This window comes from Cervus canadensis, chromosome 12, assembly GCF_019320065.1.
Source record: "Cervus canadensis isolate Bull #8, Minnesota chromosome 12, ASM1932006v1, whole genome shotgun sequence".
In the NCBI taxonomy this organism is placed as follows: domain Eukaryota; kingdom Metazoa; phylum Chordata; class Mammalia; order Artiodactyla; family Cervidae; genus Cervus; species Cervus canadensis.
The window spans coordinates 71,378,175-71,398,517 of record NC_057397.1 but is presented as its reverse complement, the minus strand read 5'-3'; the positions used below and the strand labels follow the sequence as shown (position 1 = coordinate 71,398,517).

The window sequence follows — 20,343 nt, the reverse complement described above, 5'->3', positions numbered from 1 at the left end:
AGGGCTTCCCTGGTGGCTCAGACAATAAAGAATCTGCCTGCAATGCAGGAGACAAGGTTTGACCCCTGCGTCGGGAAGATCCCCTGGAGAAGGGAATGGCAACCCTCTCCAACATTCTTGCCTGGAGAATTCTATGGACAGTGGAGCCTGGTGGGCTACAGTCCATGCGGTCACAAAAGACTCAGACACGACAGAGACTAACATTTTTGCTTTCCCCTTTGTTCAAGCAAAAAACAGCCCCAATGTTTTATTCAAATGTACTTCGACATTTCAATTCACCCTTCTTTGTAATATTGCTTTCTTACTATAGTACTTCCTACTATATCCCTTGAAAGTATTTGAAATTCAACCACCAACTATTTGAGATTGTTTTGCCAAGAGTTTTAGTTTCATTTTAGGTTTGAAGGTTCATTAACAAAAGAAGCCACAGGTTACACACAAATAAACAATTTAACTTTTTTATAGAAGAGTTATTTGATGTAGTTTCAGTGTATAGTCATTAAAATAAAAGAAATGGAAGCAATAGAGAGAAGTAACAGCATATACATCACCAAATTGAGCTGGCACTTACATCCAGACTTGAACAGTGCTAGGATGTCCCACATTAACAGTAATCTGGAGTCTCAATTGGAAAAGGGTTCTAGTGCATCCACCCCGCGGGCAAAACTTTAAATTTCAGTTTTGGGAGCTCCCCTTATAGTCCCAGACCACAAACTGATGGCTAGAAGTTGGATGTTGAAAATTATAACTACAGATACTCATTTTCATGCTTATTCTTTTAAAATAACTAATTGCACTTACAGATTTTTCAAATCATCATCAGTCTGCATGCCAAAATGCAGCTCTGGTTTTACTTTAACTTTTACAATGCTGTTTCATCTTGTGAGTCATGAGACTTCTTAGACCCTGGGGGACTGGCCAGACCTTCAGGGGCTCAGAAATTACAAGACTCTCTCTCTTATCTAAAGTGCTGCCTGACTTGCTGGTAACAATTGGTGTGTTTTGCCAGCAGGCAAGCAGTCCAAGCAGTGTCCAGGCAGGCCAGAAGCCTGCTCTCCTGCTTCTAAAGCCTGAATAAGACTACCTCCATTTTAACTTCCCTATCAGATATGTATCTGATATACTTGGAGAAGTAAATGGCAACCCACTCCAGTACTCTTGCCTGGAAAATCCCATGGACAGAGGAGCCTGATAGGTTATAGTCCAGGGAGTTGCAAAGAGTCAGACTGGCTGAGTGACTTCACTTCACTTCACTTCACAGATATACTGTGAAGACCAAGAACCTCCCCCCACGCCCCACCTTTTTATTCCCCCTCCTGTAGGAATAGGTTTGAGCATGGAATGTATTCCCTTGATGACTGGTGCATCCCTCATAGATTCATTACTGCCACAAGTGTGAGTCCATCACGGGCCTGTAGTTTGTTCTGTCTGTTTTCAACGTCAAAGACTCAAGTACATTTAGGCACAGTCCAAGAACTATGCTTTACCCCTAGTCAATTATTTATTAAGCACAGTAGTGAAGATGGATGAACATTATGTTTTAACTGCATTATAAAAAATTAGAATCAGAAATTCAAAAACTTCCTAACAGAGTTCCAGTTTAAGCACCCTCCCCTTTAATAAAATTACTTTCAAATTATGGATTTAATTATTTTACTTTCTTTCCCTGCTTTTAAGAACCCCATTAACAGGGCCTTTTCTAGTGAGTCAGTTCTTTGCATCTGGTGGCCAAAGTATTGGAGTTTCAGCTTCAGCATCAGTCCTTCCAATGAACACCCAGGACTGATCTCCTTTAGGATGGACTGGTTGAATCTCCTTGCAGTCCAAGGGACTCTCAAGAGTCTTCTCCAACACCACAGTTCAAAAGCATCAATTCTTCAGCACTCAGCTTTCTTTATGGCCCACCTCTCACATCCACATGTGACTACTGGAAAAGTCACAGCTTTGACTATACAGACGTTTGTCAGCAAAGTAATGTCTCTGCTTTTTAATATACTGTCTAGGTTGGTCATAGCTTTTCTTCCAAGGAGCAAGTGTCTTTTAATTTTGTGGTTGCAGTCACCATCTGCAGTGACAACCACTAAATGACCTGCAAAACTAAAAATATTTGCTTTCTAGTACTCTATAGAAAAGGTTTGCCAATCCCTTCTCTAAACTGAAAATACTAAAGAACTGACTAAACTGTAATAGAACATTATTGTAAATACCTTGTTGATCTGAAAATAAAGAATTCACAGAATTACAGAAAATAATAAGAAAATACCATTAACAAAAAAAACAAGAGAAATATAACAAAATTTTTGTTGCAGTACTTGTTAGAGAACGGTGTACATATTCATTAAAAGATACTAGAGAAATGTTCACGGACAGGACCATTCAATATTTTAAGATGACAAGTGTCCCAAATGATCTATAAATTTTAAGGAATTCCAGTGGGGGGGAAGAAATCAAGTATCTTTGTGGATAGTGACAAATTGATTTTAAAAATTATACTAAAGAACAAAAGGCTAAGAATAGTGTAGATATATCCAAAGATGATACTTTGAAAAGGGGGACTTTTCTTACCAGAGAGCAAGATAGCAAGACTTAAAATAAGCTACATAATCAATATAGTGTTTTTATAACAAAATAGTGGGTCATAGATGAACACAGTGGCAGCCAGAGAGTTCAAAATTAAGAGCAGATGTGTGAGCTTTCATGTGAAACAATGTCATGAAGAGCAGTGGGGATAATTCAGGAATATGAACTAAGACAATTGGTTATCTATATGGATAGAAAATATAAAACTGCATGTTTGCTTCCCATTATACATAAAAATAACTTTAGATCACGAGCTTAACTGAGTAAGGGATAAGCTCAAATATTTTAGAAGATGGTATGACAATTTTTTCATGATGCCACGTTAGCAAATGCTTAAGTATTTTTTTAATTGAGATACTTATAGAATTAAACTATAAGAATATATGTTTAAAGTAAAGAACTTTTTATTTGTTTCTTAATACCCTAAGTAAATTAAGAGACAAAGCGTGCATTGAAAGAAGATATCTTCAACATACAGAAAAGGCCAAGAACTAATGTCTGAAATTTATAAATAATGATCCACAAATCTAAAAGGAAAATATAATAAAAATACAAAACATATAAATCAATATTTTATAGAAGAGAAACTATGAATTAAATATAAAGCAAATGAAAAGTTGCTTCACCATCTTATCAATCTAGGAAATACACAGTAGATAAATTTTACATTTAAAAATAACTACATCTAAATAACAAAAAGTATTACAATCAACAGTGCCTGCGGAGTCACTTCAGTCATGCCTGAGTCTTTGGGACTCTACGGACAATAGCCCACCAGGCTCCTCTGTCGCAAGAACACTGGAGTGAGTTGCGATTCCCTTCTCCAGGGGATCCTCCCGACCCAGGGATCAGCCCGGGAATCTCACATCTCCTGCATTGCCAGGATGGTTCTTTCCTACTAGTGCCACCTGGGAAGCTCACAATAAATAGTATTACTACCAAACTGGTAAACATTTTAAAAAACACATAATACAAAATGTGTGAGAAGTTTCACAGAAACAGAATGCATTTATGTGGCAGATGCGGTATAAATTAGAACCTGTACTTTAGAAGAGTTTAATATTAGATGTTAAAGTGCCGACACATCCTATTGCATGGAAATTGCATCCTTAGGCATTTATATGAGAGAAATAGTTACGTATGATATGAAGAGTCATGCACAATAATGCTTATATCATCATTGCTTTCTAACCGCAGACTTAAAACAGCACAAATATTCATTAACATTATTTTAAATTATTTTAAATAAATAATTTGAGTATTATCATGCAGCAGTGAAAAATGAAATGCACTAGGTACTAGGTTAACATGGTTGAATTTCAAAGCCTTTATGTTTGTCAAAAAAACAGAATGCTATTTGCTTTTGTATTTTAAATAATGTGAAGAAATAGATAAAACCATACTATGCATACTCTGTTTTTAGGGCTATTTTAAAGTTTAAAAAATTAATATACTGATAATTAGCATAACGACTTTCTATCTAAATAGGAAAATTTGTTTTCTTTAGCCAGATAGTCAGCACACAGAATTTCATGTTATTAGTAATTTAATTTTTATTGAAGTATAGTTGGCTTACAATCTTATATTAGTTTCAGGTGTAAAACATAATGATTGGATATGTGACCTGAAATTTAGTTTATGGTTATTCCCTGAGCTGTGCACATGTGCTTACAGGTTATAGTCTGGGCTCTTCAGGAGAGTTTGCATTGTGAGAGGCATAACACACGTCAAGAACACATTTCCTATGAGTTCTACAGGTACTACTTTTCTTTGCTGATCCACTTCCTTCCTGCAATCTTAAATGTATCTTTTATGTGAACTAGAAAATGTGTAGCTTGTTAAAATACTTTGAAAAGAAATTTAACTCAAAAAGATAAATAAAGACACACACACATGCAACATATAAGATGCAAAGTGCAATCAATATCAAGTTCTCACATACTCATTAGCATATGATGTGAATGGATAGAGGAATAGTTCAGACATTGCATATTCTTTGTTATTGCTGTTATTGTTCAGTCACTAAGTCACGTTCAACTCTTTGTGACCCCATGAACTGCAGCACTCCAAACTTCCCTTTTCTTCATTGTCTTCCAGAGTTTGCTCAGAATCATGTCCATTGAGTCAGTGATGCCATTCAACCATCTCATCCTCTGATGCCCATTTTTCCACCCACCCTTAATCTTTCCCAGCATCAGGATCTTTTGCAATGAGTTGACTCTTTACCTTAGGTTATGGAAATTATCAGTTAAAAATAACTGTGATTGTATTTTGAAGAAAATAGATGAGGGAAGAATCTCACTATAAAACAAAAATTGTAATACAAAACAAATATAAACTTTGTGACTTAACAATATAAAAATTAATAACTCCATACATGTGTTTATCAGCAGATTAAATACAACAGGAGAGAATTACTGAATTAAAAAATAGATTAGTAGAAAAAATTACTGATTACCGAAAAGAGCATAAGATGGATAGTCTGTTTAGTAGTTCAGTCATGTCTGACCCTTTGTGACCCCATGGACTGTAGCACGCCAAGCCTCCCTGTCCATCACCAACTCCTGGAACTTACTCAAACTCATGTCCATCGATTCAGTGATGCCATCTAACCATCTCATGCTCTCTCATCCCCTTCTCCTCCCATCTTCAATCAGTCCTAGAATCAGGGTCTTTTCAAATGAGTCAGTTCTTCGCATCTGGTGGCCAAAGTAATGGAGTTTCAGCTTCAGCATCAGTCCTTCCAATGAATATTCAGGACTGATTTCTTTAGAATTGACTGCTTGGATCTCCTTGCCATCCAAGGGACTCTCAAGAGTCTTCTCCAATACCACAGTCTAAAAGCATCAATTCTTCGGCACTCAGCTTTCTTTATGGTCCAACTCTCATATCCATACGTGACTACTGGAAAAACCATAGCTTTGACTAGATGGACCTTTGTTGGCAAAGTAATGTCTCTGCTTTTTAATATGCTGTCTAGTTTGGTCATAGTTTTTTCTCCAAGGAGCAAGCATCTTTTAATTTCATGGCTGCAGTCACCATCTGCAGTGATTTTGGAGCCCAAGAAAAGAAATTCTGTCACTGTTTCCACTGTTTCCCCATCTATTTGCCGTGAAGTGATGAGACTAGATGCCATGATCTTAGTTTTCTGAATGTTGAGCTTTAAGCCAACTTTTTCACTTTCCTCTTTCACTTTCATCAAGAGGCTCTTTAGTTCTTCTTCACTTTCTGTCATAAGGGTGGTGTCATCTGAATATCAGAGGTTATTGACATTTCTCCTGTCAATTTTGATTCCAGCTTGTGCTTCATCCAGCCTGGCATTTCTGATGATGTACTCTGCACATAAGTTAAATAAGCAGGGTGGCAATATACAGCCTTCATGTACTCTTTTCCCTATTTGGAACGAGTCTGTTGTTCCATGTCCAGCTCTGACTGTTGCTTTATGAACTGCATACAGATTTCTCAGAAGGCAGGTCAGGTGATGGAGGTGATGACAAATTCTGACAAGTTAGTAATAACGTTTAAGGAAAAAGAATAATTAGAATGGGACAGAAGCAATATTTGGCACTGCCTGAAGTAGTATGGATTGAAAACATGTTCCCAACTGTGAAAAGGCATCAAGCAACAGATTCAAGTTGGATGTGAATTACAAGCTAGGTAATGACATCTAGACATACTAGAAACTAATAAAACCAGTCAGAGGTAATTTTAATGTTGAAGCTGATAGAATGGACACAACATGTTCAAAGGTAAATGTTAGTACTCTCTCAATAGATCATTATGTCACAAAACATGGAATGACAATTATTTAAATAGTGAAATAAAAGCAGTTGACACTCCATACATCAATAGCCAGAAAAAAATATCTTTAAAGGCAAAATAAATATGTGTTCACGCAAATAGTAGAGAGAAATCTCATTGCTAGAAGAACTTTTCAGAAAGGAATCCCAAGGCAAAGAAGTTCTGGAAGAAAAAAAAAAAAATATATATATATATATATATATTGTTCCAAATAAACTATAAGAATTTAGTAAGGATTGAAGAGCAAAGGAAATTTGTGGATATGTGGTTAATCTAAATATTCTTTGACAGAATAAAACAGTTTTACCTGGGGAGGTCTACATGTATATAGAAGTATAACAAAAGTGGTAACCCCCCCCCCCAAAAAAAAAGAGGATACAGTAAATGGATTTAAAGATGTTTTGCATCTTTGCCTTTCTGAAAAGTTAAAAAAAAAAAGACCTAATTTAGAGTATACTCTAGCAAGACAAGAATATATCTTATTATTACTAGAGCAACCACCAAAAGAATAATAATATACTATGCTAAATAAAGGTATAGCAAAATAACAGAAAAATGTTTGATTAATTTAAAATAAAGCAATGAAGGAGAGAAAATGACACAGAAATAGAAAAATAAAAAACAAAAACAAGCATTAACGTATCAGATTTAAGCCTACATGTATCAATAATTACATTATATATAAACAGGTGGAATACTTCAATTAATAAACAAAGGTTGTCAGATTAGATAAAATAACACCCTATATGCCAACACATCTTATTACAAATATATAGGAATTTACAAAGAAAGGTAATAGAATATAATAAATCAGATCCCACTAAAAAGAAGTCTGGGATAGCTATTCTGATGGTAGGCAAAGTATGCTTTATTGCAAGAGCACCATTAAAGATAAAGAAATATTTCATGAATGTGAAATTATATGCCGTAAAGTTATAACCTCAAAATATATAAACTGAAAACTGATGGAGCACAAAGAAGAAATAAATTCACAACTACAGTGAGGGATTTTAATGGAATCTGATAAAGGTCTAGACCTAAAAAAAAGATATCAATAAAGATATAGAAATTCTGAACAACACAAACTTGATCTGGTAGATATGTATTCAACATTGCAAACAGTTACAGAGTACACACTCCTTTTAAGGGCACATGAAACATTTTTAAAAATTGACTTGATGCTGTCATGAGGCTCTACAAATTTCAAATGATTGATTCAAGTGATTAAAATTTGAAATGTTCAGTAACCACAGTGGAATTAAGCAAGGAAAGCATCAGATAAGCTTGATATACAAAGTTCAAGATTAACCTATAGAGTAATTCTTTTTTTTTTTACAACAGGACTTTTAAAAATAAAAAATATTTGACTAGAATATTACTGATCTTAAAGTGGCCGTATGTGATGATTATGTAACTCAGGCTCACTTGCTGTTGAAAATCTCCCTATACTGGAGGGAGGGAAACAAATTTCTTTATCCTCACAATCTAAAGTTAGTCATATAATATTATCATTGATTTTTTAGAGTGCCCATACTTATAAGAGCAGTGCATGTTACATAACAAAACAATAGAATGCATACTTTATTAGAAATTCGAGGAGTAACTGTGATGAACAAGGTGATTTTGTGAAAGAGATTAAGGTTTAAACTGGGCCTGGAAGCTGGGTAAAATCCAGACAAGCATCCAGTGGGCTAGTTATTTCAGACAAGTGTTTCTTTTGAACAGTTGAAGAGGTGGAAATACCCTCAGGGTGTTTGAAAAAAACCACTCTGTTTTAGAGGAAATAAAAAGAACTTCTCTTGTTCATCATGATGTCTAGACTCTTCTTGGTAAAATATGTGAGGGAAATAAAATGACATCTTTTATAGCCAACTTTTAAAGAGGGATTTACTGACTATATCTAAAAGTCAAGTTGATTTGTAGGTTTCACTTGGTACTGTTCAGTGGCTAAGTTGTGTCTGCCTGTTTGTGATCCCGTGGACTGCAGCACACTGGGATTCCCTGTCCTTCAGAATCCCCCGCAGTTTGCTCAAACTCATATCCATTGTGCCGATGATGCCATTCAACCATCTCATCCTCTGTCACCCCCTTCTCCTCCCTCCCTCAGTCTCTCCCAGCATCAGGATCTTTTCAGTGAGTTGGCTCTTCACACCAGGTGGCCAAGGTATTGGAGCTTCCGCTTCAGTATCAGTCCTTCCAATGAACAGTCAAGGTTGATTTCCTTTAGGATGGACTGATTTGATCTTGCTGTCCAAGAGACTCTCAAAGGTATTCTCCAGCACCACATTTTGAAAGCATCTTTGGTGTTCAGCTTTGTTAATGGTCCAGCTCTCACATCCATATATGACTACTGGTAAAGCCATGTCTTTGACCATATGGACCTTTGTTGGCAAAGTAATGTCTCTGCTTTTTAATATCCTGCCTAGGTTTGTCATAGCTTTTCTTCCAAGGAGAAAACATCTTTTAATTTCATGGCTGCAGTTTTCAGTTAGAGACTGCATAGTTATTAATATAATCTTAAAAGATCAATTATTTTTCTATAATAAGAAACACCTTCTTTGACTCAGCATACAAGTTTGGAGCAAATGTACTTGGAGAATTCTTTTAAGTCACACCCTGTGGGATGACATAGGTCCCAAGCAGATTATCCTTTCAAAGATTGTTCCTTCTAGATGTTACAGTACAGTCTCAATAAGGCCAAAATCCTCCCTCCAAAAGATTATGAAAGGCACCATCTTTCTATCCCTTTTATTTATAACATTGTTTAGTTAAGAAGGTATCTTCTATATAAGCCTTTTAAATCATAGGGAAAAAGTAATCATTTTCTATCTATAGCAATACTTTTTAACTTTTTGGAGAGAGAGAGAGCACCTTGCATATCTAATGAAAGCTGCAGAAACTCAAGAAAAATGGAAATTACAAACAACCACATATTGTGGTGCAAAATATTAGAAGTTTAAGGGTTTTAAAATTCATCCTTAGACGTCAGTCTTGAACCCCTCCTCTATCGAGGCTTTGTATTTTCTCTGTCTCTTCAGTCCCTTAAAACAAAGAAAACATGTTTCATAGTGTTAAGAACAAGACTTTTCCTTGGTTTAAAAATAGCAACTGTAATTTTAGTTATTGATCTTGTTTAATGTGCCTGGAAGCTAGAATACATGGAAAAATAGTACAAGAACAAAAATTGTACCTATGAAAGTCTTTTGTTTTTTTCAGAAAAGTTTATTCTTGAAAAATGCAGTTTAAAACAAATCTCAACATGGCTTTTTTATTTAAAAAAAATTGTAGTGGATGTGTGTGCGTGTGTGCTCAGCTGCTCAGCCATGTCTGACTCTTTGCAACGCTATGGACAGTAGCCCACCAGACTCTTCTGTCCATGGGATTCTCCAGGCAGGAATACTAGACTGGGTTGTCATTTCCTCCTCCAGGGGCTCTTCCTGATCCAGGGATGGAACCCACACCTCCTGCATCTTCAGCATTGGCAGGTGGATTCTTTACCACTGAGCCACTCGGGAAGCCCCGTAAAGGATGTACCAACTCCTGATGTTCAGAGGCACGTTATTTGGGTGTGCATTTTTGGAGAAGTTAATTCTTAAATCATGGGAATACATTGCTTCACAGTACAGTTTATGTTATCTATCAATTTATTTTGCAGTAAAATGACATGAGATTTTGGAAGTGAGAGAAAAATTTCCTTTTGTGTACCTCTACTAACTATCCCCCTAAACAAGATTATATACAAAATCTTAAAAATATTTTCCAAAAAATTGAGAAAGATTGAGTTGTAAATCATTAAAATAACTTCATAATATTATCTATTATAAATTATATTTATTGAAAAAAATTAGAAAATGCAGAAAAGGGCTTCCATTCTGGCTCAGATGGTAAAACATCCGCCTGCAACTCAGGAGACCTGGGTTCAATCGCTAAGCTGGGAAGGACCCTTGGAGGGGGGCTTGGCAACTCACTCCTGTATTCTTGCCTAGAGAATCCCCACAGACAGAGGAGTCTGGAAGGCTACAGTCCATGGGGTCGCAAAGAGTCGGACACGACTGAGCAACTAAACACACACACAATAATAAAGTGAATTCTCTGCAATTTCATCATGGAGAGGAAACAGCTATAAATATTTGATGTACATAATTTAACATATTTTGTATATCAACATAAAGGTATTAAGAGATAATACAAGCATGAAAAATATGAGAATTGTTAAAATTGAAGTATAGTTGATTTATAATATTGTGTTAGTTTCAGGTGTATAGCAAAGTGACTCAACTGTACATTTAGGGTTTTTTCCATTATAGTTTACTACAAGATATGAAATGCAGTTCTCTGTGCTATACAGTAAATCCTTGCTGTTTATCTATCTTTATATGGTTCTGTGCATCTGTTAATCCATATTCCCAACTTATCTCTATCTGTACCTCCTCTTCCCTTTTGTTAACCTTAAGTGTGATTTATATGTCTGTTAGTCTTTGTAAATAAGTTCCTTTATACTACTTTTTTTATGTGCCACATATTTCTCTGATTTGCTTCACTTAGTAGGATAAGCTTTAGGTCCTTCCATGTTGGTGCAAATGGCATTTTCAATTTTTTTAAAGCTGAGTAATATTTCACTGTATATATACACAGTGAAGATATATATATCTTCCTTATCCATCAATCCTAAGAGTTGATGGAGACTTAAGTTGCTTTCATGTCTTGGCTATAGTGAATAGTTCTGCTATAAATTTTGGGTTACATGTATCTTTTCAAATTAAAACTTTTGTCTTTTCTGGGTATATGCCCAAGTGTGGGATTTCTGGATCATAAAACAACTCTACTTTTTTAGTTTTTTGAGGAAATCTCCATTCTCTTCTCTAGAGGGGCTATATAGTGCCAATTTATATTCTCATCAGCAGTGTAGGAGGGTTCCCTTTTCTCCACACTTTCTCCAGCATTTATTATTTACAGACTTTGAATAATGGCCAGTCTGACTGCTGTTGCTGTGAAGTTGTATAGCTCTCTGTGTATTCTGGAAATTAAGTCTTTATTGATCACATACATTGCAAATATCTTCTCCCATTGTGTAGGTTGCTTTCTCTTTTTGTTTATAGTTTCCTTAGTTGTACAAAAGCTTATAAGTTTGATTAGGTCCCATTTATTTATTTTTTATTTTATTTCTGTTGTCTTAGAAGACAGAGAATGTTGTTTGAACTTGCATTTTACATGTATTTAAAAAATGTGTAAAATTAAACACACGCTTCTTATTATTGTTGAAAAAAATAGAAGGAAGTTTGAAAAGAAATATAATAAATCTGTCATTTTCACGTCTCCTCTCCTCTGAATAACCTTGTAATTACACTTGTACAGCTTTTCTTGAACTGACACAAGGATAAGTACATGTATACACTTATAGAGTACTGTTTTTGTCATCTTTCCCTTTAAAGATTTTTTTTAATATTTAAATAATAGATTCCCATTTGTTATTTTTTTCATCATAAGAAATGTTAAAATGTATAGGTGTAACTGATTTTTAACAGTTTGTTAGAACTTAGGGTGAGTGTATTTATATAATTTATTCACATATATATGTGCGTATACATAGACACATAGACACACAAGCTACAAATAACACACACCCACATAGTGATCTAAGCTGGTGACCATTACAGGGATACTGCAGTCAGGAGTTGCTATAAGTGCTGCATTAACTTCTTTAAATATATCTCTAAGAAAGTAGTGTATTCAATTTAGGTTCTTAGGAAAGGAGTTCCTGGATAAAGTATTTCATACATTCTTTAATTATTTTAGTAAATATTGCCAGATAATTTTTCATTTTTAAAGTTTTTTTTTTTACATTTTTTCAAGTTATGTATTAAAGTATCTCCCCAGTCTCATAGGTTAGAGTAATTTAATATTTTCAATCTGATTGATAAATAAATATAAAACTGTTTTCTAGTGAGTCTGAGCATATTTCTTTCCTTTGTGGTTCATTTGGCTATTCTCTTCTGGAAATTTCTAAAAATATTTTTCTCCTTTTATTTGTAGTCATCTGCTTTTGTTGTTTTTATTTTTAGGTCAAATTATTAGTGTTATTAGACATTCTAGGTACATAAAATTTTATCACTTCATTTTATTTCATTGCATTTATTTATCTATTCCATTTACAAAGTTCTAATTCCTATAATTAAATTTGTAATTTGAACTTAAAAAAGCTACATAAATCTTTTTTCCTTCAGAGCATAGACATTTTTTAAAGTATTTCAGTTCTATCTTCCTGCACTTCTCCTTGGCATTTCTGCTGTAAATTATTTTAAGTTTATCTTGTTTTAAATGTATTCCATATTAGTTATTTAAAATTTTTTATATATGAAAAAATGAAATTTACTTTTACCAATTTTTGTCAACTTTTTGCATTCCTTCTCTTTGGAATGAATGTTTTCCTAGCTAAAATTCAATTTTTAGCAATTTGTTTCACATGCTGTCTGAAATTATAATCTTTTTTTAACTCATTCTGCATTGCTATTTTAAGTAAATACACAATTCTAGTTCTTTGAAAGTTCTTTTTCTTGAGCACTTTGAAGATGGCCAAAGTTATAGAACAGAATGGAAATGTTATAAGCATCAATCATTTAAATTAATTCAATTAAAATAAGTGAGTGTATAAAGAGTGTTGGAAGTTGAATACTTGCCTGACATTGAGTGTCTGATATTAAAAAATGAATCAAGAAAGAAAACCTTAAGAATGTTATTCAAGGTCATGGGTGATTTATGCTTTCATAATAATTTATTGGGTAACTCAGACTGAGTCTTATTAAGAAACAATTAGAATATCAGGAAAAATATGTATAAATCATCTGCTTGAAATTATTGATTGTTAATAAGATTAGGTGGCAAGAAGACACAGAAGAACTACACAAGAGTGGTCATAATGACCAAGATAACCATGACAATGTGGTTCGTCACCTAAAATTGGACATCCTGGAGAGTGAAGTCAAGTGGGCCTTAGCAAGCATTACTACAAACAAAGCTAGTGGAGGTGACAGAATTCTAGCTGAGCTATTTAAAATCCTACAGATAATGCTGTTAAAGTAATGCACTAAATATGTCAGCAAATTTGGAAAACTCAGCATTGGCCAGAGCACTGGAACAGATCAGTTTTCATTCCAGTCTCAAAGAAGGGCAATGCCAAAGAATATTCAAATTACTGTACTATTGCACTCATTGCATATGCTAGCAAGGTAATTCTCAAAATCCTTCTAGCTAGGCTTCAGAGGTACGTGAACCAAGAACTTCCAGATGTATAAGCTGGATTCAGAAAATGCAGAGGAAACAGAGATCAAATTGCTAACATCCATTGGATCAAAGAGAAAGCAAGGGAATCCCAGAAAAACATCTGCTTCATTGATTACACAAAAGCCTTTGACTGTGTGGATCACAGCAAACCATGGCATAGTCTGAAATAGATGGGAATACCAGACCACCTTACCTGTCTCCTGAGATACCTGTATGCAGATCAAGAAGCAAAAGTTAGAACTGGCCATGGAACAATGGACTGGTTCAAAATTGGGAAAGGAGTACATCAGGGCTGTATATTGTCACCCAGATTATTGAAATTCTATGCAGAGTATATCACACGTAATGCTGAGCTGGATGAATCACAAGCTAGAATCAAGATTACCGGGAGAAATATTTGGGTTTTTTTTTTTTTTTGAAAATTAAAGGCCAATTTTATTAAAAAATAGAAGCATCCTAAGAAAAACCAGTGATATATAAATCATGTAACACATGGTGAATGAGCTACTTTTATCCCAAGAATGAATGTCCATTGTGTCATTTAACCACATTAAAAGCTTAATGAAGAGGATCATCTCAGAAGCAGAAAATTCAATATTCATTCATGATAAAATAAAAATTAGCACTTAAACATGATAAAAGCTCACATTCATTTATAATAAAACAAAATTAACAGTAATTCATGACAAAACACAAATATTATATATAACATTACTATAACATGATTTTCTCAGATATGCAGATGATACCACTCTAATGGCAGAAAGTAAGAGAAACTAAAGAACCTTTGATGAGAGTGAAAGAAGAGAGTGAAAAAGTTAGTTTGAAACTCAACATTAAAAACACTAAGATCAAGACATCTGGTCGCACCATTTCATGGCAGATAGAAGGATAAAACATGGAAAGAGTGACAGATTGTATTTTCTTGGACTCCAAAATCACTGTGAATGTTGACTCCAGACATGAAAATAAAAGATGCTGCTCTTTGTAAGGAAAACTATGACAAACCTAGACAGTGTAGTAAAAAGCAGAGACATCAACTTGCTAACAATGGTCCAAATAATCAAAACTATGGTTTTTCAGTAGTCATATACATATGTGAGAGTTGGACCATAAAGAAAGTCAAATGCCAAAAGATGCTTTTGACTTGTGGTGTTATAGAAGACTCAAGAGTTCCTTGGACTGCAAGGAGATCAAATTAGTCAATCCTACAAGAAATCAACACTGAACATTCATTGGAGGGACTGATGCTGACGCTGAAGTTCCAGTAATTTGGTCACCTGATGCAAGGAGCTGATCACTGGGAAAGACCTTGGTCCCAGGATAGATTGAAGGCAAATGGTGAAGGGTGTAGCAGAGGACAAGATGTTTAGATAGCATCACTGACTCAATGGACATGAGTTAGAGCAAACCCCAGGAGATAGTGGAGGACAGAGAATCCTGGCCTACTACAGTCAATGGGGTTGCAGAGAATCAGACAGGACTGAACAACAACAAACCAACAACTTGCTTCTCCCATTTAACATGTCATACAACCCTTTAAGTCTCAAGCTTTATATAAAAACATTCAATTCTGGTTTCTCACCTTGTATGGCCCTGGGTTTCTTATTCTAATATGCGTGACAATTCCTAGACCTCAGACTCTGAGACCTTCATCTAAGTTTGATATTACTCTGGACCACTTTGATTCCAGCAATTACTTTAAATTCCTTCTTTATTTTCAAACGGGTGGATTCAATTTCAGCTATTCATTCAACTAAGGAAAACATTTGACCTTTCTATGGTTTTGACGTGGAAGAGTAGAAGCTCTCCCACGTCACTGGTAGCCAGGCATGTTGACCCGATGTCTTCTCTGAGAAGTTACCCCTGTTTTTCTAGATGCCATTTGGTATTTCATGGGCAAACATGAATACAAATCTTCTATGTAGTTGTACACATTCTCACTACATCCTAAAAACTTACAGTATGTATTCTAGTGGTAATATTTTTGGTATGCTTAATATCTATTTGTAGCATAGTAAGTTAGGAGACCCTACATGAATATATATATATAAATGTATATATATATACACCAGTGATTTATACCTGCCTAACACTATATTCATTTACATAATTACTACCAACATGAGTATTATAAAATAAATAGAAGACCCATGGATAAAGGTGCACTATTTTCTCATCCCTTCAACAAATATTTGTTGGATGGCTCTTATGCACAAAGCACTATTTCAGGCATTTTAAATGAATCAGTGAATAACACAGAAGATCTATTCTTATGATTTATTTTCTTCAAGCTAGTGAAAAAAATGAAGTTTTCTTGTTTTGGGCAAGTAATATTGGCCAGAAGAAAAGACATCCATGCTGGACTTCAGATCCTCTTCTTTCACACACCTGGAGCTTCGCCTATGATACTCCCTTTTGTAGACTCTCCTAGACTGATCCTATCATTGATATTTTTATGCTGATGAATAATGATGAGGTTTAAGTGATCTTGGTGTTTTTACAGCTTGGACAATGGAGTACCTTTGGAACCTTAGAAGTTGCAGCTCATGTTGAATCAGAAACAAGGGGGTACTCAGTGGTGACAGAAGAAGACTGTGAAATTCTTAAAATTTCAGCAAATAATTACGCGAAGTTAAAAACGGTATGTTTTTGTTGTTGTTGATGGTGGTGGCGTTCAGTCATTAAGTCGTGTCCGACTCTGTGACTGCATGGACTGCAGCACACTGGGCTTCCCTGTCCTTCACCATCTCCCAGAGTTTGCGCAAACTCGTGTCAACTGAGTTGGTGATGCCATGCAACCTACCTTGTCCTCTGTTGCCCCTTCTCCTCCTGCCTTCACTCTTTCCCAGCATCAGGGGCTTTTCCAGTGAGCTGACTCTTCACATCAGGTGGCCAAAGTATTGAAGCTTCAGCTTGAGAATCAGTCCTTCCAATGAATATTCAGGGTTAATTTCTTTTAGGATTGACTGGTTCGATCTCCTTGACTCTCAAGAGTCTTTCCTAGTACCACAGTTCAAGAGGATCAATTCTCTGGTGCTCAATTTTCTTTGTGATCCAACTCTCACATCCATGCATGACTACTGGAAAAACCATTGCTTTGATTTTAAGGCCCTTTGTTGGCAAGTCGAGATGTCTCTGCTTTTTAATACACCCCCAAGGTTTGCCAGAGCTTTTCTTCCAAGGAGCAATCATCTTTTAATTTCATGGCTGCAGTCACCAGTGTGACCATATCTAATCTATATGTTAACACATTATGAGTGTTTTGACTCTCTAGATAGAAGTTATCCATATCTCTTTTAATATTTTAATTTGTTTTGAATTGGAGATCTTAAAAAAAAGACTTGATATATATCACTTAAGCCTTTGATGAATAGTTGAAGTGGAAGGGAAGGTCTCTATGGATATAATTTATGATACATGTGCATTTGGTGCATTTGGTTCTCCATAAATTTAAGATTCATTCATTCACTCTATTTTTTATTCATTCATTCAATGACTGTTTTGGGCAACAATGGCATGTCACCAACTAGGGATACCAGAAAAATCAGACAGAGATCTCTAAACCTGTATAATCTGCCTCAGGAACAGGAAAAAAAAACCAAAACAATTAGGGATTATTGAGTTTCCCTGGTGGCTCAGATGGTAAAATCCTTTGCTTGCAATGCTGGAGACCTGGGTTCAATCCCTGGGTTGGGAAGATCCCCTGGAGAAGGAAACGGCAACCCACTCCAGGATTCTGACCTGGAAAATTCCATGGATGGAGGAACCTCATAGGCTACAGTCCATGGGGTCATTATTGGTATAGCGCATGTCAAAATCCAAAACTGCATGAACAGGTGATCATAACTTAACTCTGACCTCCTAATTCTGCTGCATTAGGAAAACTTATTTTCTTCAATTTTAACAATTTATTCTCTTTCATTCAAGTTGAAAAATACACCCATCTTGTATTTCTCCTCCCCTGGAGGGTAGAGAAGTCTGTATAAATGATGGATTGGGGGACTAATAGGGTCATCCTCCATCAGAAATTCTTGAAAGGATTTAACCATGGTCTATGTGCCACAGGCACTGTATGGGCTACAGTGAGATCCTGTGTCAGAAGAGGGTCAAGAGACACCCACCTTCCTGATCTAGGTCGTTAGTAGTTGGGATTTCTTTTGATGCAGTGGTCTCAGGGTTAGTGATACAGAAGACTTTCCCAGGATTCAGTGAAGTGTGAAAGTGTTAGTCACTCAATCATGTCCAACTCCTTGCAACCCCGTGGACTTACTGTAGTTCACCAGGCTCCTCTGTCCATGGAATTCTCCAGGCAAAAATACTGGAGTGGGTACCAATTACCATCTCCAGGGAACCTTCCTGATCGAGGGATCAAAACTGGGTCTTCTGAATTGCAGGCAGATTCTTTACTGTCTGAACCACAGGAGAAGCCCGAGATTCAACTTCCTTCCAAATCTCTGGTTTCAGAGTGGCTGGCCTAAAAAAAAAGTTTCACACGTTTGGTTTTATTTTCAAAATGTCAGTAAGTATCACTTATTTGATCAAATAAATGTTGCATCAAATACAACATTTGAGTGTAGTCAACTATGACAGAGTTCTTTCAGAAATGATAAAATATTTATAAGAACTTAAAAATAAATGTGAAAGGTTGGAAAATATTTTAGTAGCCAATATGAAGATTAAAATTTCAATCTTTAAGGGTTATGTGGTCTTGCTTTTATAAAAATTCAAATAAATTCTATTATAGTTTGCATTCATATAACCTTTATTTTTCTTTTCACTGCCATTTGCCTATGGACAGTGAGGCCTGGAGGGCTGCGATTCATGGGGTCGCAAAGAGTGGGACATGACTGAGTGACTGAACTGAACTGAACTGATCCTTTTATTTGCCTCTTTTTTAAATTACTTAATACACAAATTTTGATAATGACTTTTTGTTTCAGGAAAAGACAAGACTGGAAAACCAACATAAGGTGAAGTTAATCCATAAGTGTCCATATTATGTGGAGTGGCCTACTTTATCCATATATGAACTAGTTACGTTCACTAAATGGAAAAAATTTCCCCCAGGTCATGGTGAGTTTAATGTGATTTTGGATTACTTTATTTACATTATATTATTCAAATTTGTAATTTCTCATTTTAAAAATATTTTATAAGTATGTTAAATATAAATATATTATAATTTAATATTTTATATAATATTTTGTCACGTGTGTTTCTCTAATGTATTTAATGTTAACTTGCAGTTGGACATTTAGATTGCTGCTTTTTTAATTAAAAATCATTCTGTATTGATTCAAAGGGTGATCTCAGAAGTAGTTACTTCCACATCCTCTTTTTCTCCCCACAATCCCTACCCTTCTTGATTTACCCTTGCTGTCAATGTAAGGACCAAACTATATGGTATAAATGCAATGAGAAACTATAGTCATTTTTCTGTGTGTGTTACCTTGGAAGAACACATACTTAAGTTGCACATTTGCTTGTCTGAACCCATGTGACAAATCATCAGGGAAAATATCATTACAGAGAGTAGTTAAGACTAAAAGCAGGACAGCAGTAGTGATGCTACCTATATTTCCAATATTTAGACCTGCAATGACGCATGAATATGTTGGATTATATATACGCAAAAAATGCAGGTGGCATTGGGTCATTTTTATAATATTTTCATCTATGAGAAGTGCACTAAATAAGAGATGCCAACTGGTATGGGTTGATCTTGGGTCCCACAAAATTCATATGTTGAAGCCCTAATCTCTTGTTGTTATTCAGGAGCTAAGTCATGTCCACTTCTTGCCACTGCTGGGACTGTAGCACACCAGGCTCTTCTGCCCTCCACTATCTCCTGGACTTTGCTGCAATTCATGTCCATAGATTCGGTGCTACTTTCTCAACATCTTATCCTCAGCTGCTTCCTTCTCCTTTTGCCTTCAGTCTTTCCCAGCATCAGGGTCTTTTCCAATGAGTCAGCTCTTCACATCAGATGACCAAAGTATTGGAGCTTCAAATAGTTTTACAGTGAATATTCAGGGTTGATTTCCTTTAGGATTGACAACTTTGATCTTGCAGGCTAAGGGACTCTCGTAAATCTTCCCCAGTACCAGTTGAAAGCATCAATTCTTTGGCACTCAGCTTCTACGTGATCCAACTCTCACATTTATACATCAGTTCAGTTCAGTTCAGTTCAGTCAGTCAGGTGTGTCCGACTCTTTGTGACCATTTGGACACAGTACTCCAGGCTTCCCTGTCCATCACCAACTCCCAGAGTTTACCCAAACTCATGTCCATCAAGTTGGTGATGCCATCCAACCATCTCATCCTCAACCATCTAATCCTCTGTCGCCTATACATAGCTACTAGAAAAATATATACCTTTGATTATAAGGACTTTTACCAGCTAAGTGATGTCTCTGCCTTTAATACACTGTCTATGTTTGTCATAGCTTTCCTTTCAGGGAGCAAGTGTCTTTTGATTTAATGGCTGCAATCACCATCCACAGTGATTTTGGAGCCCAAGAAAATAAAATCTGTCACTCTTTCCACTTTTCCCCCTTCTATTTGCCATGTGATGATGGGACCAGATGCCATGATCTCAGTTTTTTAACGTTGAGTTTCTAGCTAGCTTTTTCACCCTGCTCTTTCACACTCATTAAGAGTCTGTTTAGTTTCTCTTCA

General features: G+C 35.6%; 1 protein-coding gene across 1 annotated transcript in view; it reads left to right on the top strand.

The window, feature by feature from the left end:
* Positions 1-20,343, top strand: part of CNBD1 (cyclic nucleotide binding domain containing 1) — a 385,369-nt gene that overhangs the window by 301,235 nt on the left and 63,791 nt on the right. Inside the window, exons 8-9 of the mRNA XM_043483330.1 lie at positions 16,169-16,306; positions 18,606-18,738. Coding sequence (XP_043339265.1) covers positions 16,169-16,306; positions 18,606-18,738 — 271 coding nt within the window. The remainder of the gene's footprint in view (positions 1-16,168; positions 16,307-18,605; positions 18,739-20,343) is intronic.